Raw genomic sequence first — 26,700 nt, 5'->3', positions numbered from 1 at the left:
GCACGAGGATTCGTCTGGAGAAACACGTAATCCGCGTACAGTTACCTTTAGTGGTTCTACGTTCAGGTTCACACTGCAGATATAAAAAGATGGAGACTAATGGAAAACAGTTCAAAAGGAGCTCAAAGATGACCGAGTGGGAATCTGCCCCAGGGAAGGGCGCCCCCATTGTCTGGACACCATTTCTGGGTATTTAAACCTAGGACCCAGCGAGGCTCTGAATGCAGCCCCCAGACTGTGTCACCACATGTATGGAGAGTATGTGACAGGTATGTGAGGTGCGTTCTGTACACGCATGATGAGCCGTGGAGCTGTGAGTAGGTGACGTGTGCTTTGGAGCGTGACCTCCCGCCCTCTCTTTCCTCTGGGACTCCCCATTCTTCCTCATTACTACTCAGTGTTGGGCAGGGTTTGTGTCAGTAAGGACTTGAAAGGTTGTGGCCGGTGAGAAGCCGTGTGCCGGGACTGAGCGCGCCGGGCAGGTAAGACTGCTGTGTATGACGGTATAATATCCGTATAAGCTGATGTATATTATATGTGCAGAAAGTCATGTATATGTGTGTATTGATTAACATGTGTATAAACTCATGTACTGTATATGTATGAGAGGTGTATAACCTTGTGTATGAGAGGTGTATGAAGTCATGTATATGTGTGTATTGATTAACATGTGTAAAAACTCATGTATATGTATGAGATGTGTATGAAGTCATGTATATGTATGAGAGGTGTATGGCTTCATGTATGAGAGGTGTATGAAGTCGTGTACATGTATGAAAGGTGTATGAAGTCGTGTACATGTATGAGAGGTGTATGAACTCATGTATATGTATGAGAGGTGTATGAAGTCATGTACATGTATGAGGTGTATGAACTCATGTATGTGTATAAGGTGTATGAACTCATGTATGTGTATAAGAGGTGTATGAACTCATGTATGTGTATAAGAGGTGTATGAACTCATGTATGTGTATAAGAGGTGTATGAACTCATGTATGTGTATAAGAGGTGTATGAACTCATGTATGTGTATAAGAGGTGTATGAACTCATGTATGTGTATAAGAGGTGTATGAACTCATGTATGTGTATAAGAGGTGTATGAACTCATGTATGTGTATAAAAGGTGTATGAACTCATGTATGTGTATGAGAGGTGTATGAAGTTGTGTACATGTATGAGAGGTGTACAAAGTCGTGTACATGTATGAGAGGTGTATGGCCTCATGTATGTTAAGTGTATAAAGTCGTGTACTTGTAAGAAGGGTGTATGACCTCATGTACATGTATGAGAGGTGTATGACCTAGTGTATGAGAGGCGTATGACCTCATGTACATGTATGAGAGGCGTATGACCTCGTGTATGACCTCATGTACATGTATGAGAGGCATATGACCTTGTGTATGAGAGGTCTATGAACTCATGTATGTGTATGAGAGGTGTATGAAGTTGTGTACATGTATGAGAGGTGTACAAAGTCGTGTACATGTATGAGAGGTGTATGGCCTCATGTACATGTATGAGAGGCGTATGACCTCACATACATGTATACCCATGAGTTTTGGCAGTGGCCTCTTCATGCACATGGCAGTGTACAGGACACGCAGATCCTCGGCCTTCTGGCCGCTCACTATACAGAGGTTTCCCTCTCTACCACCCAGCACCTCACAGTTCATACCACACGTCTTGTGCCGCAGCTCCGCCAGCCTCTTCCATGTTGGAGGAGCTCCGCTCATATTTATCGGAGCTCTGCAGCCAACTCATAACGAGCCTCGTTAACCCCAGAATCTCCTCCCCACTCAGATTTTCCCGGGTCAGACACATCTGGATGCCAGGCCGGGATACCACGGACCTCTCACGTCCGTGTTCCACAGCCATGTGCATTCGGCCTAGGCCCAGTAAACACTTCAGTTATTTCCATCAGTGATTGTGATCCTAAGGCCTCTTGTACACGAACGTATTTTCATTCTGTTTCCGTTCTGTTTTCTTTGCGGATCGTATATGGAACCATTCATATGGAACTCCGTGTGCATTCCATTTCTGCTTTTCCGTTCCGCAAAAAAATAGATTTTGTCCTATTATTGTCCGCATTACGGACAAGGAGAGGACTGTTCTATTAGGGTCCAGCTGTTCCGTTCCGCAAAATATGGAATGCACACGGATGTCATCCGTATTTTTTGTGGATCCGTTTTTTGCGGACCGTAAAATACATACGGTCATGTGCAAGATGTGCACGGGCACCGACCGCAGGGCCGCCGTATTAGGGTGCAGGACCCATTTACTTGAATGGGGTCCGCGATCCGCATCAGACAGTCCGCATGCATGGACAGAAAACCCATGGAAGCGTGTTGGATGTCGCGGATTAAGCAGTGTAGTAGCAGGCCGTCCTGTCGCTGCAAGTCCAGGAGAACATTCCCCACAATGTAAGAGTGGCTCCACAATGCTGTGCCCATTGCCGCCGACCACCTTGACAGCCAGTGGGATGTTTTCTGCTTGATGTACAGCTGCCCACCAGTGTGGCTACTCTCTCCCAGGCCTCAACACAGCATGGCAACACTTCACCTGACACATGTGATATGAAGGCGGGAGCGTGTGAGTGACCCTTTGGCCAGCTGATGTTGGGGACGGCAGCATGCCCATGGAGGAGGTGAACCTGGTGTGGGAGCTAGCCCCATGATATGGTGGGAGGGGGTCAAAGGGACCTGGCCTTGTTGCTGGGGTGCTGCCTTGCCACTGCCACAAAACATTGACCCAGTGGCCCATGAAAGACATGTACTGTGTCTGCCTGTAAGAGCTGCTACAGGGGTCCACTGTGACATGAATCGTGCCACCAAGCGAGAATTGTGGGATTTTACTAGTCATACGACGTAAAGTCATGATTTTAGTAAGACACGGAGGCGAGTATTGCTTTCTCTTTCTTTACTAAAATTATAGCGGCAAAACACAGGAAGAGAAAAAAGTGCCCCTGTAACCTAGGCAACCAGCCACTCCCCCGGACTAGCCGGTATAAGAGTCAGCTCCAACCCACAGTCCTCCTCTTTCTTGTAACTCCTCATAGCGAACAGGAAGAACCAAACGAACTGGAACCTCGGAATGCCACTCATCGTGCCAGTCACGGAACCGCATCAACCGGAACACGAACAGTCCTGGAACCTCATGTCAATGAAGAAAAACCGACCGCCAGACAGCGAAACCACACGGAACAACTGGAGCTGCGAATCCTGGAGGTACCTCTGGAACTGCAAAGTCCTGGTGAATCAACCTAAGGCAAAAGACACGAAACACGGTGACTCGACACTATCCCACCAAGGAAGGAATGTCTGAGGCATGCAACCGGTAAACAAAGAACAACCTCAACGTCCTACTATGGAAGGAAAAAACATCACGCATGCAATTGGTATACAGACAATGACATCAATAATCATATATCTCATGCAGAGAAGTACTTACCATACCCAAGACCCAACAAGGGCGGGAACAGAACATATAGGGAGGGCAATACTCGCCTCCGTGTCTTACTAAAATCATGACTTTACGTCGTATGAATAGTAAAATCCCACAATTTTAGAACAGACACGGAGGCTTCGTATTGCAAGTTCAAAGCTGCATGACTACCGCAGAAAACGCATGAGGAGACGGGCGGAAATAGAAATCCCGGAACGTAGACTCCCGCGACCAATCAGCCGCCCTAAGGATATCTTGCAACCTAGCCCCAGAGGTCAACATAGCGGTGGCAGAAGCGCTGCGCGTGGAATGAGCCGAGAAAGTGGAGGTGTCTACCCCCGCAAGCGAAAGCACCCATTTGACCCAACGAGCCAACGTGGTGGAAGAAACCGGGGCAAAGGGAGCGCGACAGGCTAGAAAAAGATTCGGACAGGCAGGAGAGCGGTGAGCCCTAGTTCTGACCTCATATTCGCGAAGGCAAGCGACCGGACACAAATCCGGTCGGGCCGCAAACGCCGGGTAAGAGATAGAGTGAGAAGAGGATTTGGTGCGCCTGGAAATCGAAAAGGACACCCCCTCGGGCGTAAACGACCGAGCCGAAATGTCCAGGGCCTGGACGTCAGAAACCCGCCTGCACGAAACTAAACACAGCAGGGAGACCAGCTTGGCCGAAAGGTGGCGCAAGGACAACTCAGAATTCGAAGGCCAGGATGAGAAAAGTGACAGAACTAACGACACGTCCCAGGTAGAAGAATACCTCGGCTTAGGGGGACGGGACAGGCGCGCGCCCTTCAACAGGCGGCACACGAGGATGCTGCCCGACCGGGCGACCCCCAACTCCCAGGTGGGAAGAAGAAATGGCAGACCGATACACATTGATGGTCCGGTAAGCCCGGCCCTGCTCAAACAAGGACGTCAAGAAATTCAGGACGGCTGAAACAGGTGCTGATACGGGATCCAAGTCCCTTCCCACGCACCAACCAGCCCAAGACTTCCAGGCGGAACGGTATGCACGTCTAGTACCAGGGGCCCAAGCGTTGGCCAGTAGGCGTCTAGTCGAGCCCGGAAGACCCTGGAGTTCACCGGAGATCCCGAGATCCTCCAGGCCATTAGAGACAGAGAGCCCTCCGTCAGAAGTGGGTGAAGCTGATCGAGGGGCCCCAGTACCAGGTCCGGAAGGGCTGGCAACAACCTGGGGACATCCACCGTCAGCTCTAGGAGCTGAGGGAACCACGCCTGAGATCTCCACAGCGGGGTCACCAACACCAGTTCGGCCGACTGGCGCCTGACCTGAAGGAGCACCCTGGGAATGAGAGCGAAGGGGGGAAAAGCGTATAGGAACTCGCTGGACCAGTCCTGGAGAAACGCATCCACGGCCTCCGCCGCGGGATCCGGTCTCCAGCTGAAGAAACGCGGGAGCTGGGCATTGAGCCGAGATGCAAAAAGGTCGACTGACGGGGAACCCCAGAGAGAACAGATACCGCAGAAGACCTCCACATTGAGCTTCCAATCGCTGGAGTCCGCCCAATGACACGAGCTCCAATCCGCCTCGGTGTTGTGGAGGCCCGGAAGGTAGTCTGCCTGGACCACCAGATTCTTGGAGAAACAATAGTTCCAAAAATCTTTCGCCAATCGCGCCAGCAGAGCGGAACGAGTGCCGCCCAGATGATTGACGTACCGCACGGCGGACACGTTGTCCATACGGAGGCGAATGCAAACATTCACCTTGTCGCACGTGAAACTCCGGATCGCAAAGGACCCTGCCAGCAACTCCAGGGCATTGATATGGAGGCTGGATTCCTCCAGGGACCAAAGACCCCCCGTGGACACCCCCTCGCAGTGGGCGCCCCAACCGAGAAGGCTGGCATCGGAATCCACCGTGAACTCCGGACGAGAACCGAAAATGGCCCTGCCGTTCCAGGCCGACAGGTTGTGGATCCACCAGGAGAGCTCGTCCCGAGTCTCGACATCCAACGAGATGACATCCGCATAAGAGGCACCCCCCCGAAGATGGGCGATTTTCAAGCGCTGAAGAGCCCGATAGTGAAGGGGTGCGGGAAAAACCGCCTGTATGGATGCCGCAAGGAGACCAATTATGCGGGCCAACTGTCGCAGGGAAACCTGTGGGCGCCGCAGAGTTCGTTGCAACTCCTTGCGAATGGCGCGCACCTTCTGTAAAGGGAGGCTGAGAGATTCGGCCTCCGAATCTACCAGGAAACCCAGGAACTCCATGCGTCTGGACGGTAACAGGCAAGACTTCTCCCAATTGATCAGGAAACCCAACCGAGACAGGAGATCTGTCGCCAAACGAAGGTGGGACAGGAGCAGGTCCCTGCTCCGGGCCATTAGCAGGATGTCGTCCAAATAGACAATGAGACGGACACCCCTGGCCCGAAGCCAGGCCACAACCGGCCGCAGGAGTTTGGTAAAACCCCAAGGGGCGGAGGAGAGACCAAAGGGCAGACAAGTAAAGCGCCAGGTCTCCCCGTTCCAGAGAAACCTGAGCAGGTCCCGGGAGAGAGGCGCGACTGGGACCGTAAGGTACGCATCCTGGAGGTCCAGTTTGACCATCCAATCCCCCGGCAGAAGAAGATCCCTCAGGAGGTGGATACCCTCCATTTTGAAATGTCTGTAGCGCACCAGGGTGTTCAGGGCTCGGAGGTTGATAACCGGACGCATCTGACCTCCCTTTTTCTCGACTAGAAAAATATTGCTTATCACTCCCGGGGAGGAGGCGAGCGCAGGTTCCACGGCTCCTTTCCTGTAAAGGGTAGAGAGCTCCTCCTGGACCAAGGCGCGGTCCGTCGCGACTAGACTTAGCGGGTGGGGGCGCGGGATGCGGTCCGGTGAGGAGACCAATTCTATCTGGAAACCCAGAACCGTTGACAGGACCCAGCTGTCCGATGTAATGGCCTGCCAAGCAGGGAAAAAATGATGGAGTCTGCCCCCTACAGGTGGGTTGAAAGAAACAGGAGGAAGTGGCAAACTTACCATACGGCCGTCTTGATCCGGGAGTGCCTCGGAAGCTTCTGGAGCGCCAAGGTCTTCCACGGGAAGGGAAGAACGGGGTTGGCTGGCGCGAATCCTGGTAGGAGGTACCCTGGTAACCCGTTGGCTGGGAGAAGGAGCCTCGGCCCCCAGTACGGGCCTGATAGGATGAACGGCCGGACAGGCGGCCCCTGACACTGCCCTGGAAGAGACCCGTCCCTGGAACACCTTCCTCATAGAGGACTGCGCCTTGTCCAAGGCCGTGAAGGCACCTACGTAACGCCCCAGGTCCTTTATAAAAGAGTCCCCGAACAAGAGGCCCTGGGCGTCTTTGCCTGGTTCAGTAAGGGCGAGGTTCGCCAATTTAGGCTCAATTTTAAAGAGTATGGCCTTGCGCCTTTCTATGGAGAGCGAGGTATTGACGCTACCCGCAATACATATCGCCCGCTGCACCCAACCTCGGAGATCTTCCGGGTCCACCTGCCTATTCTCGGCCCGAGCGGACTCCGCCAAGTCGAACAACTTAGCCAGGGGCCCAAAGATATCAAGTAGCTTGTCTTGGCAAGCTTTCAATGCCGACTCCAGACCTTTTCGTGGGTTCCAACCAAGTTTCGCAAGAAATTGTGTCATCTTGGGGTCAACTGTGGGGGTGTCACACACCTTATTAGGGATGATAGGCCTGGCACACTCAGCCTTAAGTTTATTCCGCGCCGCTTTGCTAAGCGGGCGACGGACCCAATTTTCAAGGTAACTGGAAACATGCTCAGCGGGGAGCCATTCCGCCGACCTGGGATGGTGTAATGCGTCAGGATCAAAAAGTGGGTCCCCATAAGGGTCTAGAAGCGCACCATCCTGAGCAACCGGAAGGGTGCATGATGCGCCAGAAGGTCGTGCAGCCAGGGGCGAGGGATCCGACGGACCCGGGCCCTCCGTGTCTGTAGCGTCCCCAGATTCAAACACGTACTCATCCTCAGCCTCCCCTCTAGACCCGATTTCTGAGTCGTCGTTCCGCCTGGCGTGGTAAGGCTCTTTTGCGTGTCAATGGCACGCTATCCTGTGGGTGAACAGAGTCACCAGTCAAAGGGGTTCTGGAGGCCTGAGTATCTAGATGGGCTTCGCCCATGGAGGTGGATGGGGAGGGATCAGGGTTTGTCACATGCTGTGCGACTGGTGCGTCACCGGATTGATTCCGGAGCGCCTGTGACAAGGTGTGCGAAATGGTGGCCGACATGGAGTCCATAGCAGAGGCAATGGCCTCTGCCACTGCCTTTTGGAGCAAGGATGCGGCATCAGGGGCCGGATCCACCTGATGGGGAGATGCGGCAGGCACAGGAGGGGGCATGATCGGAGCCGGTGGAGGGGCAGAGTCCCCAGGAGAGGGGGGGGTTAATCGCTGGGCAGAACATAATGAAAGGTTCTAATATGGTGAGAAAAAACCTTTAGCAGCCGGATCCGAGGCTCCCAGGGTACCGCAGGTCGCAGGCGACTAGCTAAAATGGCCGCCGAAGTCACGCGAGAGGACGGGGCAAAGATTCGCGCAAGCGGAGCGTCGGCGAGACCAAGATGGGGCAGGGAGACGGCCGCAGAGGGAGCCAATAAAGAAAGGGGCCACAGGTAATGAAAGAAAAGATCCCCCCTGGCGAAACAACGCACAGGGGGACGAGACCTAGAAAAAAGGCAAGGTTTAAAACGCAATACCTGTGAAAAACATATAACAATCCAACACAACAAACATATAGCAGATACTCATCTTCCTGTGAGCAGCAAGAAAGAGGAGGACTGTGGGTTGGAGCTGACTCTTATACCGGCTAGTCCGGGGGAGTGGCTGGTTGCCTAGGTTACAGGGGCACTTTTTTCTCTTCCTGTGTTTTGCTGCTATAATTTTAGTAAAGAAAGAGAAAAGCAATACGAAGCCTCCGTGTCTGTTCTAAAATCGCAGGGAGCGGCCCTTGCTGTCCGCCACGTGAGAGTACAAGGCAGGGGTGGCCTTTTGGGAGAAATAATGTCAGCTAAGTATCTTCCAGTGAGGCAGAGCGCACACCATTATCTCCCTAAAGGCAGCAGACTCTACTAAGTGGTACGGCAGCAACTTGGCCAGGTAGGAATAAAGGTTGTGCTCAGATTGCTGGGCGCGTAGAGTTGTTTCCATGCATTCCGTTATAGATGGCTGATAATGTAGCGGAGGAGGAGTCGAGCAGGAGAAGCGGAAAGGGATGAAAGACACATACTGCCCATGGATGCCTTCTGGCTGCCGGAAGGGGGATCGGGAGAAGCAGGGAACTCCTGTTATGGTAGCTATTGTCCCACAGTAACCGGTGATCAGCTTCATGAGCTCTGATAGAGCCGCGCCGTCTGCGTTTGAATGTCTGCAGCTTATTTTTATCCCGCAGATTTTGCACAAGGCAATGCTTATTGTAACGGATTTCCTGGCACCCCAACTGGGTACCTCCATTGATGGATGCTCCCAGTGCTTCCCGAGGGCTCCAAGCACTCCGCTTGACACCGTACGCGCTGCAGACCCCATGACCTGCCGCAGCTTGGTTGGGATCTCGCCATCTTCTACCCACGCTGGACCTACGACCAGGCTCCAGTGGTTGAACCTCTCTTCCTTCAAAGAGCGATGCAGGAACAGCTCTTACAAGAGCTCAGGGATTATAGCCGGGGAGTATACAGCGTATAGCATTCCCCAACTGTTGTGGAAATTTTATTAGCATGTTTTTTTAAATATATTGTGTATTGTCATCATGTCTCTCAGTGTCAGGGTAAACCATTGGAGTGGATATCTTCCTGTGGATGTGGAGATGACGCACGCATGAGGATCATAGTAACTTTATTGGGCATTGATCACAGAGCGAGGGTGGATCGCTGGAGCACTCCAGTGGTAATGGGAGATTATTGTGTACATGTGTTTTGTTAGCTGGCTGTTATTTTATTGTATTGAAGAAGTGATGGTGGTTTCTCATCTTCCTGTATGTTTGTTACTGTACATGAAGGAAGTGGTCGGGTGACGGACCGGCCCCTTTCTATTGTTACCCATTTGGTGGCTATAAGATAAAAGTGAGGAGACTGGGCGGGAGGAGGAGCAGCGCTGAACAGAAGCTCTACGATGAAGCACCTTGTCTGACTCTTGATGAGTGTTACCTTTCCTCACACAAAAGAGCTTGATACACCTGCTTTTAAGAGGGAAATTCTTTGTGGTTGGTGTACTTCGGCGCACTTTTAGCGTAGCTTGGATACGTGCGTCTGACGCAAGCAATTTTCTACAACACAGTGTAGATGCAGCCTTGTCCCCCACACATGAGACGAGGCTCTATGCTGAGGGTAAAACAGGAACTCTTTAATGGAGCTACATGTCAGCCTGTTATGCAGGTCTTCCATCAAGGGACACTCCCCTGGGGACCTTGTGGAAGACTGAGACAGTTTTTACATTAGCCAATAGCTGATACAATTACCAAACACAATGGGCTCTGCCTGTGATACAATTACCAAACACAATAGGCTCTGCCTATGATACAATTACCAAACACAATGGACTCTGCCTGTGATACAATTACCAAACACAATGGACTCTGCCTGTGATACAATTACCAAACACAATGGGCTCTGCCTATGATACAATTACCAAACACAATGGACTCTGCCTGTGATACAATTACCAAACACAATGGGCTCTGCTCGTAATACAATTACCAACCACAATGGACTCTGCCTATGATACAATTAACAAACACAATGGGCTAACTTAATCACTTAACCCTAACCCCAACCCCAAAACACCAGAAAACACTCCAAAGCCCCACATATCCCCATAAATTATACTTTCCTGGATAGCTCTGATCTGGGCGAACAACATATCCAGAAATCACCCAGATCCAAGCAGGGGTTCATGAATTCCATGGAAGTCACATTTGAATGCCCGCAAGCATGGCTTTCCTGCCCAAAACAGTTCCACAGATTTAGGCTGTGCAGCCGGTCTGTCTTCTCCTTCAAAGTTTTAGTACATGGGCCATAATCCTGAAGCAAGAAGTTGAAAAACAGGCCCCTCCAAAACCCAGTGGCGAGGTTATTTCCGCCACACATCTTTCCCTTTCAGGGAAGACTAACCAGGTACCTGACCTCACTCTGGTCGATACCTAAGTTAGTCTGGTAGCCCACCCACAACCAAATACTGGACCTGTTGAATTTGGTAGCCTGTCTCGGTCCAGTGAGTCCACCAAGGTTGCTCTCTTGCTGGGAGTAGAGGTTGCTTTGTGGACAGAGATCAGCAGTACTCTGCCCTGGTGCCAGCGCAATCCTGCCCTGTAACAAAGGGAGAGGCAGGGCAGAGACCAGCGGCGCTCTGCCTGGATGCCAGCGCTTCTGCTGGAGTAGCCTGTGGGGAGTCAGGCTCTGGACAAGAGGATGGGGGGGGGGGGGGGGGTAGAGGCTGACTGCGCTTTGCCCAGATGCCAGCTCTTCTACTGGGATGTGGTCAAGAAATCCTACCCCCAGGACCTGGTTGTAGATCTGCTGTGGAGAGGAGGGATCGCTTACCTCCTCCTGGCATTCCTGCAGGGTTGGTTGGGGATCTGTACCGGCCGTCCAGCATCCCTGTAGGTCTGGTGCAGAGACCGCGGTCCTATCTGCACCATCGGAGTTAGGGGTGCTGTACCCCTGTGGTTGGGGAGACAGACCAGTTGTCTCCTCTCCCTGCAAGGTGCACTGCCATGGGGAAGGGAGATGATGTTCTTCTCTTTTTGCAAGGTACACCGACGCTGGGGAAGGGAGACGATGCTCTCCTCTCTCTGCAAGGTACACCGCCGCTGGGGAAGGGAGACGATGCTCTCCTCTCTCTGCAAGGTACACTGCCGCTGGGGAAGGAAGACGATGCTCTCCTCTCCCTGCAAGGTACACCACCGCTGGGGAAGGGAGACTATTCTCTCCTCTCTCTGCAAGGTACACCGCCGCTGGGGAAGGGAGACGATGCTCTCCTCTCTCTGCAAGGTACACTGCCGCTGGGGAAGGAAGACGATGCTCTCCTCTCCCTGCAAGGTACACCACCGCTGGGGAAGGGAGACTATTCTCTCCTCTCTCTGCAAGGTACACCGCCGCTGGGGAAGGGAGACGATGCTCTCCTCTCTCTGCAAGGTACACTGCCGCTGGGGAAGGGAGACGATGCTCTCCTCTCCCTGCAAGGTACACTGCTGCTGGGGAAGGGAGACTATTCTCTCCTCTCTCTGCAAGGTACACCGCCGCTGGGGAAGGGAGAGGATGCTCTCCTCTCCCTGCAAGGTACACCGCCGCTGGGGAAGGGAGACGATGCTCTCCTCTCCCTGCAAGGTACACTGCCGCTGGGGAAGGGAGAGGATGCTCTCCTCTCCCTGCAAGGTACATTGCCGCTGGGGAAGGGAGAGGATGCTCTCCTCTCCCTGCAAGGTACACTGCCGCTGGGGAAGGGAGAGGATGCTCTCCTCTCCCTGCAAGGTACACTGCCGCTGGGGAAGGGAGAGGATGCTCTCCTCTCCCTGCAAGGTACACTGCCGCTGGGGAAGGGAGAGGATGCTCTCCTCTCCCTGCAAGGTACACTGCCGCTGGGGAAGGGAGACGATGCTCTCCTCTCCCTGCAAGGTACACTGCCGCTGGGGAAGGGAGACGATGCTCTCCTCTCCCTGCAAGGTACACTGCCGCTGGGGGAAGGGAGACGATGCTCTCCTCTCCCTGCAAGGTACACTGCCGCTGGGGAAGGGAGACGATGCTCTCCTCTCCCTGCAAGGTACACTGCCGCTGGGGAAGGGAGACGATGCTCTCCTCTTCTTGCAAAACATACTGCTGCTGGGGAGCAGGACCGACTGTCCCTACTCCCTGGAACTCCAGCTGCCGTTGGGGATCTGGGCCGACCGCCCAGCATCCCTGTAGGGCCGGTGAAGAGACCTCGGTCCCATCTCCACCTGCCATATGGAGTTCCCCCCAGAACCTGTCTCTCAGGTCCCCTACCTCTGTAGCTGGTAGAGAAGTAGGGGTAACCTCAGCCGGGTCTTCCCCACCGCAGGGCTTTCAGTCTGGGACTGCCACCCAACTCTCCTGCAGGGTATTCTCAATTTCACAGAGCAGATGTCGGTAGTCCTGCTCCAGCCCCCACTCCTGTGTCACTAGATATTCCAAGTCTGGTCTCACCTCGTTGGGGTCAGCCCAATCTTGCATACCCTCCCTGAAGTCGTAGATGTCCCAAAATTGGGTCTCCGCAGGGCTCCCGAACTCCGGTTCTGTGAAAACCTCCCACAACAGGCCAGGGCCATTGTAATCATACCCCTCCGGGTTGTCGTGCTCCGCCGTCCAGGGTGTATGCCGAGCTGTATACCACCAAAGCGCCTGGTAGGCATTCTCCAGCCACAGCTCCTGTCGCACCCGGAGCTGCTCTCCGACACTGTACGCCCTCCAGGGTCTCATACCAGACGCCTTCCTGGACTGTATCCTGATCAATCGGGTCCTCCTCCTCATGTCGGGATGCTGATAGGTTACAGACTGGTTCCATACTGCTGTAGCCAGGGGAGCTGTACGGGGACAAGCGTTGCTCTCAATTTTGTAAAGCCATGAACGGTGTCTCCGAGCTGCTTCTCTTCGCACTAGGACGCCATCCCACCGCTGCCACTACTGTAACGGATCTCCTGGCCCCCTGACCGGGTACCTCCATTGATGGATGCTCCCAGTGCTTCCCGAGGGCTCCAAGCACTCCACTTGACACCGTCAGCACTGCCGACCCCACAAACCGCCGCAGCTTGGTTGGGATCTCGCCGTCTCCTACCCACCCTGGACCTACGACCAGGCTTCCAGGCTCCAGTGGGTGAACCTCTCTTCCTTCAGAGAGCGATGCAGGAACAGCTCTTACAAGAGCTCAGGGATTATAGCCGGGGAGTATACAGCGTATAGCATTCCCCCATGTAGATGCAGCTTTGTCCCCTGTCATATCTTCTATATGAGAGAATCTTCATATAAAAGAGAGGATAAAAAAAAAAAATATAAAAATTATATTATCCTCCAGGCGGACATAAAAAACGCCTCTAAGTTCTTTTATCAAGTATCTTAACTTGATTTGTGCGAGCAGTGAAACAAAGGGTCAGTTGTATGTGCAAAATATATAACCGTTTATTATAAAACCCAAGAATATAAAAACAATACAACTGCAAAACAAATGATAAAGCTACAAAGTAACACCCAAAATGTACCACACGGTGGAGCTAACACACCCCTATCTGACCAGCACAGTGTGACTTGGTGATTTATGACGACCAGTGTCATACTTTTAACAAACAGACTCATATACCAAGAGAAACTTAGGATCTTCTGTTTTCAAACCGGCTATAACAATAAAACACGGATTTACAGAAAAATAACTGTTACCCATTGACTCTGTTTCCTATGACCAATCAAAAATATATGATATTAATATGATAAAATATTCAGCTCGGCAATCAGACTACGGGATATAACTTCCCAAGGGTTTAGTCCTCTTTTCAAATAATGTCAGATCCTCTATTAACAATATGCATCTTTGCTAAGAGAATAATCCGCATTATGGAGGCGCCTAACACTATATATTCCCACAGTATGGGGACTCTTGGCTATACACCGAGAGAAATATCTTATTAATATCATGAGCAGTAAACAAGATATACGTTACCGGGTCAAAGGCAGACAGAGTTCAGGAGGGACCAGTTCTGAAGAACTTTCCTAGTAATCCAAAAAGTATAATCCAAGTTTCTTCTGGTAAAGTTTTTCTTTTTGAATGAATGGATCAATGGATATATGGATCTTTTTCCTCTTTCTCTAGTTCTTCTTTTGCTACCCCGCACACGAGTAATTATTCCCCCCCTTATCTAAGAATCATCCCCTTTAGATTAGGGATTCCCAATCAGGTAAGGTGGGTGTACTTGCATGCTAATAGCACCATGATGTCATATCAACTCCTAATATGGTCAAGAACAAATAATGAAATAATATAATATTGTCCACCTGCCTCCAGAGGGCACTGCGGTACTGCAGATAAACAGCACAACTTTTAAGCATTAAAATTAAATATCTAATAATATGTTTTCAGGACCTTGTTGACCTTTCTATACAAATCATTGAGGAAGGTCTTTCCCTGACACTTTTAATCACCTATATCCTGGACTTGTTGGAGTTGACTGTCTTTTCCTATCTTTTTGAAATATAGTTTGATTTGATGAAAATTTTATATAGCGGCTTTGACGCTTGGCATCGGAACTTGTACATTTCACTTATCTACATCCATGAATAACTATTGTTTTGAAATAACATTTTCTCTTCTCAGAAAATCCAATTAACATAAACTTACTTGTTTCTATACCTTCTACAATACCTTCTAAATGATGAATACATGGTATAACATATATATATAAATCGATACATTGTTACACATAGATAATACATTATATGAATTATTGATTAACATGTGTTGTAAACTAAATATACCATGCAGAGATATATATAATATAATTATGAATATATAAATTGAACTTTTTTTTTTTTTTTTTTTCAAGGTATAAGTTCCATTTGTATGAACAATACTGAATGACCGCCGGCATAGGCAGTGAACATACATATAATATACATACAGTCACACGCGACTTGAGACATAAAACATCCCATAACAGTACAGTACACATTAATTAAGGCACATACATCGTCTTAAGTATAGAAGCCGTGCAACACGTGCCTCAGAGACCAACGTAAATAGGGGAAGGAAAGGACCACAAGGGAAAGAAGGGGGAGGGGAAGGTAGGGAAGGAGGATAGATGCTGATGCTAAAAGGTCCAAGGTTGTGACTATTTACATCACTAAAGCTCGTCAGGCGTATGCAATATAACTGCAGACTCTAGAGAACATGAATACATTGCACTAACCCACCAGAGAGAATTGGGTCTTATACTGTTTCCAAGGAGCCCAGAACTTCAGAAATCCCTGGTGTTTCCGCAATTCCCAACTCACTAGTTCCTCTAATCTGTAGATTTGGTCTACCTTGTCAATCCACATGTCTAACGTCGGGGGATTAGTGTCTAACCACTTAAGAGGAATAAGTAGTCTAGCTGCTTGAATCAGCTGCGTTGCGAGGTCCCTCTTGCCCGGGCACCAGGATTCATTGGGGAGCCAGAGCAAGATGGACTCAGGAGACAACAGCAATCGTTTGCCCATGATCTTCTCAATTTCCACAGCTATTTTACGCCAAAACTCAGTAATTCTAGGACAGGACCAGAAGATGTGGCTCAACGTGCCTGGGTCTTCACCACATCGCCAGCAGTTCCCAGTCGGTGCAAGACCAATTGAATACAAATATTGCGGGGTTCTGTACCAGCGTGTTAGAACCTTATAAGAATGCTCCTGGATTCTGACACAACGGGAGAACCCATGTGAACTCGAATGCATCCGTATTATATCTCTCTCTGTAAATGATCTACCTAATTCCTTTGACCATTGGGCTATGTATGCAGGTGTACCCTTACTTTGCCCTGTTAAAAAAGAGTTGTAAAGGAATGAGACCAACTTCTTGGGCAAATCAGGTTTGTTCCTGATTTTCTCAAACCAAGTTAAATCCCCAGCCCTCACATTTTTAGAATGCAGGATCCTACAAGCTGATAGCAGTTCCGCCCTATCTAAAAAATTTGACGAGAGCCTATCCACATCTGGTGGCTGAGGAACCCCTTCCTTATGAACCAAGTCTGCATAAAAACTAGCCCAAGTCTGTCCACTGAACTTACTCCAGATCTGAGGCACTGTTAGGGATTGTGGTCTTAACAGGAACGGGATCAGTGAGGCTGGCATTAAAGGTGAGGGGGAACCTAAGACATCCCTATCCTTAGCCACTGATCTTACCATAGCTATTATTCCCTGAAGTATCGGGTTAGTGAAGGGAGGTATAGTCATCTGCAGACCCCAAAGACCTGCCAATTGGGGAGGGGTAACAGAAACAAGATCCATATCCACTCCGTAAATGTGCTGAGTTTTGGAGTTAAGTTGGAGCCACCGTCAAATAATTATTGCCTTGTAATACACATATGGGTCTGGAAGCACGAATCCGCCGTGCTCCTTCCTCATCGACAATCTAGCATAGGGTAATCTTGCCCTTTTCTTATTCCATAGGAACTTCGAAAAGGAGGACTTAATTTGCTGAAAGAAACTCTTGGGAATAAAAATAGGGAGCATCTGTAAGACGTATAATAGTTGGGGCATGATAAAGGTCTTAAGAAGGTTCTTACGACCCATCCAGGAGATATATGGGACCGCCAGGGATGCCAGCTGACTTTGAAGCTTAGTTACCATAGGGGGAAAGTTAATCTTGTAAACATTACCAAGTTCCCGGGGAATTTTGACTCCCAGATAAGTAAGGTATGACGGTTGCCACTTAAAGGGGGTAAGACCCTGAAGTTTGGTAACAACTGAAGGATGAGCCAAAACATTCATGGCTTCGGATTTAGTGCAGTTCACTTTAAAATTAGAGAGCACACCAAACTTATCAAATACGTCTAACAGATGCGGGAATGCTTCCAAAGGATTGGTGACGAAGATCAACAGATCGTCCACAAAGGCAGCAGTGTGCTGTTGGGGCAGTGGGTCTGGTAACTTCAATCCCTGAATATTAGGATGTTCCCTAATCGCCTGGATTAACGTCTCCATCACCAGTATGAAGAGCGAAGGCGACAACGGACACCCCTGGCGGGTTCCATTAGTAATGGAGAACGCCGCTGAAAGAGAGCCGTTCACCCTCACTCTGGCTCCGGGCGAAGAATATAGTGACATGATCGCCTGAATAAATGCTGTAGGAATGCCAAAGCGGCCGAGGGCTCTCTGCATAAACATCCAATCCACCCGGTCAAATGCTTTTTCAGCGTCAACACTAAGGAATACTAAGGGCTGAGAACACTTTTTAGCATAAGCCATGGCTGATAAGATTCTACATGAGTTGTGGTTGCCTTCACACACCGAAACAAAGCCAGCCTGTTCAGGATGTATTAATTCGGGCAGGAGTCGGCTCAATCTGGAAGCTAGAACTTTTGCCCATACCTTGACGTCCACATTCAGTAAGGATATCGGCCTATAGCTCCCACATTGCTCCAAGTCCTTACCTTCTTTCGGCAGTATGGTTATAATAGCTTCAAGGGACTGGGAATGCAGAGAGCCCCCGGCTAATATAAATTGAACTTCATACAGCAGGTGTGCCTCAAGGACATGAAATAACCTTGTTCCTTCCAGACATACATGTTTTAGGGAGTTGACTTACTCCTTACAGATGGTCCCATATCTTTAGCAACAACTTTTAAACACAATGTCCGTTTATGTTCACAATTATTTTTTTATAAGCTGAACTTGCCATGAACTCATCTTCACTTCCTCAGCCACATAATAGAACTTTGGTTCAGGCTGATTTTATTCTTAAAGGCAATGAGATGAGCATTCATCTTGATCATAATGTCATTAGATAATATTGTATACCTATGAAAATGCACAACACCCCACACATGAGACGAGGCTCGATGCTGAGGGTAAAACAGGAACTCTAACTCCTTAAGGACCCTGGGATTTTCCATTGTTGCGTTTTCATTTTTCACTCTCCGCCTTCCCATAATCCTAATTTTTTTTTTTTGTGGTACAAGTTGTACTTTCCAAAGGCACCATTTACGGTTGCATACCATGTAGTAGGGAGCGGGGAAAAAAATCAAAATGGGGTAGGTTTGGGAAAAAACACAATTCTGATAAAGGTTACACTGTACACTATGCGGTAAAATTGACCTGTGATCTTTATTCTCCAGGTCAGTACGGTTCCAATGATACCACACTTGAATATTTTTTCTTGTGTTTTAATAGTGACATTTTTTTTTTTACCTTTGAGAGATTTTTTTTATTTTTTTCATAACCATATTCTGACCCCTATAACTTTTTTGTAGCTATGTGTACGTGCGACAGTGTGTGTGTATGTATGACATGCGACAGTGTGTGTATGACGTGCGACAGTGTGTGTCTGTGACGTGCGACAGTGTGTGTGTGTATGACGTGCGACAGTGTGTGTGTGTGACGTGCGACAGTGTGTGTGTGTGACGTGCGACAGTGTGTGTGTGTATGACGTGCGACAGTGTGTGTGTGTATGACGTGCGACAGTGTGTGTGTGTATGACGTGCGACAGTGTGTGTGTGTATGACGTGCGACAGTGTGTGTGTGTATGACGTGCGACAGTGTGTGTGTGTGTGTATGTATGACGTGCGACAGTGTGTGTGTGTATGACGTGCGACAGTGTGTGTGTGTATGACGTGCGACAGTGTGTGTGTGTGACGTGCGACAGTGTGTGTGTGTGACGGGCGACAGTGTGTGTGTGTGACGTGCGACAGTGTGTGTGTGTGACGTGCGACAGTGTGTGTGGTATGACGTGCGACAGTGTGTGTGTGTATGACGTGCGACAGTGTGTGTGTGTATGACGTGCGACAGTGTGTGTGTATGTATGACGTGCAACAGTGTGTGTGTGTATGTATGACGTGCGACAGTGTGTGTGTGGTGTGTGTGTATGACGTGCGACAGTGTGTGTGTGTATGACGTGCGACAGTGTGTGTGTGTTGTATGACGTGCGACAGTGTGTGTGTGTATGACGTGCGACAGTGTGTGTGTGTATGACGTGCGACAGTGTGTGTGTGTATGACGTGCGACAGTGTGTGTGTGTATGACGTGCGACAGTGTGTGTGTGTATGACGTGCGACAGTGTGTGTGTGTATGACGTGCGACAGTGTGTGTGTGTATGACGTGCGACAGTGTGTGTGTGTATGACGTGCGACAGTGTGTGTGTGTATGACGTGCGACAGTGTGTGTGTGTGTATGACGTGCGACAGTGTGTGTGTGTATGACGTGCGACAGTGTGTGTGTGTATGACGTGCGACAGTGTGTGTGTGTATGACGTGCGACAGTGTGTGTGTGTATGACGTGCGACAGTGTGTGTGTGTATGACGTGCGACAGTGTGTGTGTGTATGACGTGCGACAGTGTGTGTGTGTATGACGTGCGACAGTGTGTGTGTGTATGACGTGCGACAGTGTGTGTGTGTATGACGTGCGACAGTGTGTGTGTGTATGACGTGCGACAGTGTGTGTGTGTGTATGACGTGCGACAGTGTGTGTGTGTGTATGACGTGCGACAGTGTGTGGTGTGTGTATGACGTGCGACTGTGTGTGTGTGTGTATGACGTGCGACTGTGTGTGTGTGTGTGTATGACGTGCGACAGTGTGTGTGTGTGTATGACGTGCGACTGTGTGTGTGTGTGTATGACGTGCGACTGTGTGTGTGTGTGTGTATGACGTGCGACAGTGTGTGTGTATGACGTGCGACTGTGTATGTGTGTGTATGACGTGCGACTGTGTGTGTGTATGACGTGTGACTGCGCTCCTGTGGTCTTTAATAGAGAGGAGGGAATTTCAGGTTATGAGATTCGTTGACGCTTAGTTTACTGGTAAAAGGTGAATTGCGCTGTGGATTCTGCTACCACGGACCATAACGCACTTCTATGACGGAATGTATTTAGAGGACGCCCCTGCATAACGGAAACAGGAAGGATCCGTTTTGCAGTCCACAGACTTCTATTATGACGGAATGTCTGTAAATACATTCCGTTATACATTCCGTCATAGAATTGCGTTATGGTCCGTGGTAGCAGAATCCATAGCGCAATTCACCTTTTACCAGTAAACTAAGCGTTAACGAATCTCATAACCTGAAATTCGCTCCTCTCTAGTCTCCATATCTATGTACCCAAGAGTTTTAAGACGGACGCACATTTTGGTTGTCGGGGGTTTTGCTCCTCAGAGTTTTTGGATTTTTTAGTCTCCCATTTCTATGGTAATTTAAGGACAATTATCAGCATTTCAGAAGTTTTTTCTCTTTTCTTGAAGTTTATGAACGACTCAGGATTTCCAGTGTTGACCCTTCTTTTTCTTCTTCACTTTGCCGATATCAGCTTCTGGGGCGGCCGGGAGAAGCCGGCCCCTGGGCGGTCGGGAGAAGCCGGCCCCTGGGCCGCCGGGAGAAGGTTTTGGCCCCTGGGCCGCCGGGAGAAGGTTTTGGCCCCTGGGCGGCTGGGAGAAGCGGTGCCTGTAGGAGGTTTTGGTCCCATTCTTTATTCAGGGCAATGTCCCCAGCTGCTCGCACTCCCATGGAGGAGAAGCCTCAGATGAACGCTCTCAGGTTGTCACTGCTGGCAGTACTCACCTTTTCGTCTCCAGATGTCCCAGGCTGCAGGGGCCTCACCAGAGAAGATAACTGCCCCCCATTCCCTGTACCTCCTGCAGAATGTCCATCTGTCGTTGAGGTTTCTCTTGAATAGAGATGGCTCCTTGACATCAGGCTCAGACGTCACTCCCCCCCACCATGTGATATGACACATGTAATACAGAGACGCCGCCCCTTGTAACATAGATGCACCCCCCCCCGTGTAATATCACACATGTATTACAGATACACCCCCCATGTAATATCACGTGTAATACAGATGCCTCCTGTATGATATCACACATGTAATACAGATGCTTTCTGTATGATATCACACGTCATACAGATACACCCCCATGTAATATCACACATGTCACTCCCCCACCGAGTAATACCACACATGTAATACAGACGCCTCCTGTATAATACCACACATGTAATACAGAGACCCCCCCCCATGTAATACCACACATGTAATACAGATGCACCGCCATGTAATATCACACGTCACTTCCCCCCACTGTGTAATACCACACATGTAGTACAGATGCACCCCCCCATGTAATATCACAGATGTAATACAGAGACACCACTATGTAATATCACACAAGTAATACAGATGCACCCCCATGTAATATCTCACATGGTATACAGAAACCCCCCGTGTAATATCACACATGGAATACAGACGCCTCCTGTGTGATATCACTCATGTAAAACAGATGCAGTGTAATACAAAGACCCCCCCCATGTAATATAACATGTAATACAGAGGGCCCCCCCCCCATGTAATATCACACATCTAATACAGATGCTCCCCATGTAATATCACACAAGTAATAGACGCCTCCTGTATGATATCACTCATGTAATACAGATGCCCCTCCAATGTAATATCTCACATGTAATACAGAAACCCCCCCACCCCACGGAATTTGATATCTGATATTACTGTAGGGGAAAGCTTGGGATCTAGTGATCACCAGTCAGTGTGGTTTACTATAAGTACAGTGACTGAGTCACACCACACAAAAACAAAAGTTTTAGATTTTAGAAAAACTGACTTTTCTAAAATTAGATTAGTGGTACACGAGTCCCTATCAGACTGGAACAGTTTCAGTGGAGTCCAGGAGAAAAGGGACTACTTAAAAGTGGCACTATTGAAGGCAACCGAAAATTGCATTAAGCTTGTCAGTAAAAGCAAAAAAAGGAAGAGACCACTGTGGTACTCAGCAGAAGTGGCCAAAATCATTAAAAACAAAAAGATAGCATTTAGTAATTATAAAAAAATAAAAAAAACGAGGATGACAGGGAAATGTATAAGATTAGGCAGAGAGAGGTCAAACAAGTTATAAGAGCTTCTAAAGCACAGGCAGAAGAGAAATGAGCTCAGTCAGGGAAAAAAGGCGATAAGACATTCTGCAGATACATAAATGAAAAAAGGAAACTAAAACAAGGAATTACCAAACTAAGAACAAAAGAAGGAAGGTATATGGAAGAAGATAAAGAACTAGCTGACGGCCTCAATGAATACTTCTGCTCAGTCTTTACGAAGGAAAATGAAGGAGAAGGACCTCAGTTAGGAAAGAAGACTAATGAATCTTTTGATGCATGTGTCTTTACAGAGGAAGAGGTTCTAAGTCAGCTGTCTAAAATTACTACAAATATGTCACAGGGGCCTGATGGGATACACCCAAAGCTATTAAAGAGCTCAGCGGTGAACTAGCAAAACCATTAACAGATTTATTTAACCAATCACTGGCAACAGGAGTCGTCCCAGAAGATTGGAAATTAGCAAATGTTGTGCCCATTCACAAGAAAGGTAGTAGGGAGGAATCGGGCAACTATAGGCCAGTAAGCCTGACATCAATAGTGGGGAAATTACTGGAAACCAAACTTAAGGAGAGGATTGTGGAACATCTAAACTCCCATGGATTGAAAGATGAAGAACAGCATGGGTTTACTTCAGGGAGATCATGTCAAACTAATCTTATAGATTTTTTTGATTGGGTGACTAAAATAATAGATGGCGGAGGTGCAGTAGACATCGCTTATCTGGACCTTAGTAAGGCTTTTGATACTGTCCCACATAGAAGGCTTATCAATAAAGTGCAGTCATTGGGCTTGGGCTCCCATATTGTTGAGTGGATTAGGCAGTGGCTGAGGGACAGACAACAGAGGGTTGTAGTCAATGGAGTATATTCAGACCATGGTATTGTTACCAGTGGGGACCTCAGGGATCTGTTCTGGGGCCCATATTGTTTAATATCTTTATCAGAGACATTGCAGAAGGCCTCGATGGTAAGGTGGGTCTTTTTGCTGATGATACAAAGATTTGTAACAGGGTTGATGTTCCTGGAGGGCAGACTAGATGGGCCAACTGGTTCTTATCTGCCAACACATTCTAGGTTTCTACATCACACATGTAATACAGAGACCCCCCATGTAATATCACACATGTAAGGAGTACATAATTGCCTCGTACATCACTGCAGAATAGGTTAGTGCTATTTGAGCAATAACCGTGTCACATGGCGCCCGTTATCGGCAGTGGCGGAGGGTGTGCGGCTGCAGCAGGACTCGTACAATTATCGGCAGCGACAGTGATGCTCCGAGCACATGATCAGGTTGAGGTGTCATTTACATGTTTTCAGCCGATTGTGACATCATATGACGCTGTCTCCTCTCCGCAGGCCACCACCCTGGTCATGCCGTAGACCGCGGCCAGCAGAGATGTGGGGAGCCGTGGTGTTTCTGGACACGTGTGTGATCCTCTCCACAGTCTTCAGTACAGGTAACGCGTGTCATACTACAGGGGTGGGCTCCAGATGGTGGGACACTAATGGCCAGGGACATCCGAGCAGCCATTTAACCCTATGCTTGTCCTCCTGGTTGTAATCACCAGCACCTGGGGGAGGTACCCATAATCATGTCCTGCTTCCACCTCACGCCCCAGTCGTCAGACGCCAAGTATCTCTGCAGGCTGTCCTCTGCTCCTCATGTATGTCTGTTCCAGCAGGTGCCACTCAGCAGCGTCAGGTCCAGGCCCAGGTGGGACACAGCGTGAAGATGCAATGTGTGGTGCCTGTACCCAATATCACCCAGTGGGGGACGTTCCGACTCTTCCTGCAGAAACGGCTGCTCTTTTCCAACCCAAAAGTGGTGTTTTCTTTCGCAAATGGTCAAGAACAGCCAGATCATCAGGACTGGGCCTACAAGAACCGCTGCCGCCTCTCTAAAGAGAACCTCAGCCTGACCCTGTCACACATCAGTCCCAGTGACGAGGGCGAGTACGACTGCACAGTCTTCCTACCAAAACGCTGGGGCTACCAGCTGGAGTACACGGGCCAGCTGCGCCTGTCCACGTGGGGTAAGACAGGGAAGTGACTGATGGTCAGATTGTTTCGTCCCTTGGTCTGGTAGGAGGCAAACTAAAGCAACAACCGAGGAAGAGAACGTGGCAGAAAACAATAAAACAGAAGAGGAGGGCATGACCACGAGCCAAATGGGAGGGGGGGGGGGGCGTACGGCCATCGCGACGAGGCGTAGGGGGGCGTACGGCTGGCGCGATGAGACGTAGGGGGGAGTATGGTGGCAGTGGAGTGAGAGGTGGTGGTGGGGGAGTGGAGGATGTTGGGTGTGACGATGAGATGTATATTCTAACGAAGGGTATTGAGGATAGTACAATGAGGTTGTATATGGTAGGGCGGAGGGTGTATACTGACTACTTGATGTTCCATCTTGCAGCTGACTACTCAAGGCCGCAGATCTCCTTGTTCGAGGGCAGGGATGGCGCACTTCACACAGCCGTTTGCTCCTCTAATGGCGGCTACCCCAGGGGAGATGTCGAGTGGTTTGTAAACCCTGGTAACCAGGATCTCAGGAACAAGACGGAGACCTGGGCGGACAGCGACCCCCGGACCCTGCTGTACAACGTATCGGGGCGTCTCACCCTCCCGAAATCAGCCACCGGCTCCATACACTGCTGTGTGGTAGGAGGGCACAAAACAGTGTGTAGCAACAAAAGGGGTAAGTGGGGGGGTTAACCACCATCAGGAGGGAGGGAAAGCTTTAAGGAGTTCTCCCGTGAATAATCACACCTCATATAGGACATGGTCATCTCTTTCCAACAAACCTAGAACCGGCCCTGAACCTCACATGGGTCCAGAGATCTCCCCATTCATGGCTCCAATTGTCTGCTAGACTTATTTCCAGATGTCAGTTTAGGGGGGCGCGTCCTGTCCGCGGCCGCTACTGGCGGATAACGGATGGAAGTCAGTATGGGGCTACGTCTCAGCGAGCAGAACAGAGAAAAAGAGCAGGGGGCGCCGTACAGACGGAGTTCAGTGCAACGCAGTAGATACGATAAATCTACTTAGACCCCAAGTATTCCCCTAACATATTCACATCCAGGCAGGTTGGAAAACTGTAGAATACTTTTCATGGACAATCCCTTAAATTACAAGAGGGAATATCCATTATTACAGAGGGGTAACACAGGGTAATACCCACCGTCATTCATAGAGGGGTAACGCAGGGTAATACCCACCGTCATAGAGGGGGTAACGCAGGGTGATACCCACCGTCATAGAGGGGTAACGCAGGGTGATACCCACCGTCATAGAGGGGTAACGCAGGCTGATACCCACCGTCATAGAGGGGTAACGCAGGCTGATACCCACCGTCATAGAGGGGTAACACAGGGTAATACCCACCGTCATAGAGGGGTAACACAGGGTAATACCCACCGTCATAGAGGGGTAACACAGGGTAATACCCACCGTCATAGAGGGGTAACACAGGGTAATACCCACCGTCATAGAGGGGTAACACAGGGTAATACCCACCGTCATAGAGGGGTAACACAGGGTAATACCCACCGTCATAGAGGGGTAACACAGGGTAATACCCACCGTCATAGAGGGGTAACACAGGGTAATACCCACCATAATGGAAGACGTGACGCCCGTTCTTGTCATTACAGGACTGTCATCAGAATTATCCGGAGCTGGGAGAGGAGAGCCCAGGAGAAGCACAGCCCTCATCTGCCTCGCTCTGATGATGTCACTCACCCTATACACACTGCAACAAGTGGGCGCCCAGGTGCATGCTGGGTAATCCCCTCCTGCAGGACGGAGAGGCTTCTCTGACCTCTAAGAGGTCGTGAATTATTTTTACTCTGAATCATGATGATTCCTCATTAAACCACATACGATCTCTATTTACTGTCCATATGGAGGGCAAAAGAGTGAGGATGAAGAGGGCCCAACAGGAATGAAGTACACTGGCCAATCAGAACATGGGGGCCAGTGGGGACACTGACCAATCAGAACGTAGAGAGCCCAGCGGAGATGAAGGACATTGACCAATCAGAACGTAGGGGCCCAGTGGAGATGAAGGACACTGACCAATCACAATAAAGACAGACCAGCGGAGATGAAGGACACTGACCAATCACAATAAAGACAGACCAGCGGAGATGAAGGACATTGACCAATCAGAACGTAGGGGCCCAGTGGATATGAAGGACACTGACCAATCACAATAAAGACAGACCGGCGGAGATGAAGGACACTGACCAATCACAATAATAACAGACCAGTGGAGATGAAGGACACTGACCAATCACAATAAAGACAGACCAGTGGAGATGAAGGACACTGACCAATCACAATAAAGACAGACCGGCGGAGATGAAGGACACTGACCAATCACAATAAAGACAGACCGGCGGAGATGAAGGACACTGACCAATCACAATAAAGACAGACCGGCGGAGATGAAGGACACTGACCAATCACAATAAAGACAGACCGGCGGAGATGAAGGACACTGACCAATCACAATAAAGACAGACCGGCGGAGATGAAGGACACTGACCAATCACAATAAAGACAGACCAGCGGAGATGAAGGACACTGACCAATCACAATAAAGACAGACCAGCGGAGATGAAGGACATTGACCAATCAGAACGTAGGGGCCCAGTGGATATGAAGGACACTGACCAATCACAATAATAACAGACCAGTGGAG

At 49.5% G+C, this 26,700-nt stretch overlaps 1 protein-coding gene across 2 annotated transcripts; it reads left to right on the top strand.

The window, feature by feature from the left end:
- Positions 1 to 409: 409 nt before the first annotated feature.
- CD80 (CD80 molecule) lies at positions 410 to 26,700 on the top strand. 2 transcript variants are annotated; one of them, XM_044273578.1, is made up of 5 exons: positions 410 to 482; positions 23,358 to 23,458; positions 23,684 to 24,034; positions 24,412 to 24,693; positions 25,649 to 26,700. In XM_044273578.1, exons 2-5 carry the CDS (start codon positions 23,398 to 23,400, stop codon positions 25,780 to 25,782), a joined length of 828 nt encoding a protein of 275 aa, XP_044129513.1. In that variant the 5' UTR covers positions 410 to 482; positions 23,358 to 23,397; the 3' UTR covers positions 25,783 to 26,700. The 2 variants fall into 2 exon arrangements, with proteins under 2 accessions (XP_044129513.1, XP_044129512.1); XM_044273577.1 differs by having other exon boundaries at positions 23,681 to 24,034.

The sequence above is a fragment of the Bufo gargarizans genome, unplaced genomic scaffold, assembly GCF_014858855.1.
Source record: "Bufo gargarizans isolate SCDJY-AF-19 unplaced genomic scaffold, ASM1485885v1 fragScaff_scaffold_771_pilon, whole genome shotgun sequence".
NCBI classification, from domain to species: Eukaryota; Metazoa; Chordata; class Amphibia; order Anura; family Bufonidae; genus Bufo; species Bufo gargarizans.
The sequence above is the reverse complement of the archived record's forward strand: the minus strand, read 5'-3'. Positions and strand labels throughout refer to the sequence as shown.

Coding starts and splice junctions, on each gene's coding strand:
- CD80 (XM_044273577.1), top strand. CDS start 23,398: ATGTGGGGAGCCGTGGTGTTTCTGGACACGTGTGTGATCCTCTCCACA. Junction 23,459..23,680: donor CTCCACAGTCTTCAGTACAG/GTAACGCGTGTC, acceptor TGTCTGTTCCAG/CAGGTGCCACTCAGCAGCGT. Junction 24,035..24,411: donor GCTGCGCCTGTCCACGTGGG/GTAAGACAGGGA, acceptor TCCATCTTGCAG/CTGACTACTCAAGGCCGCAG.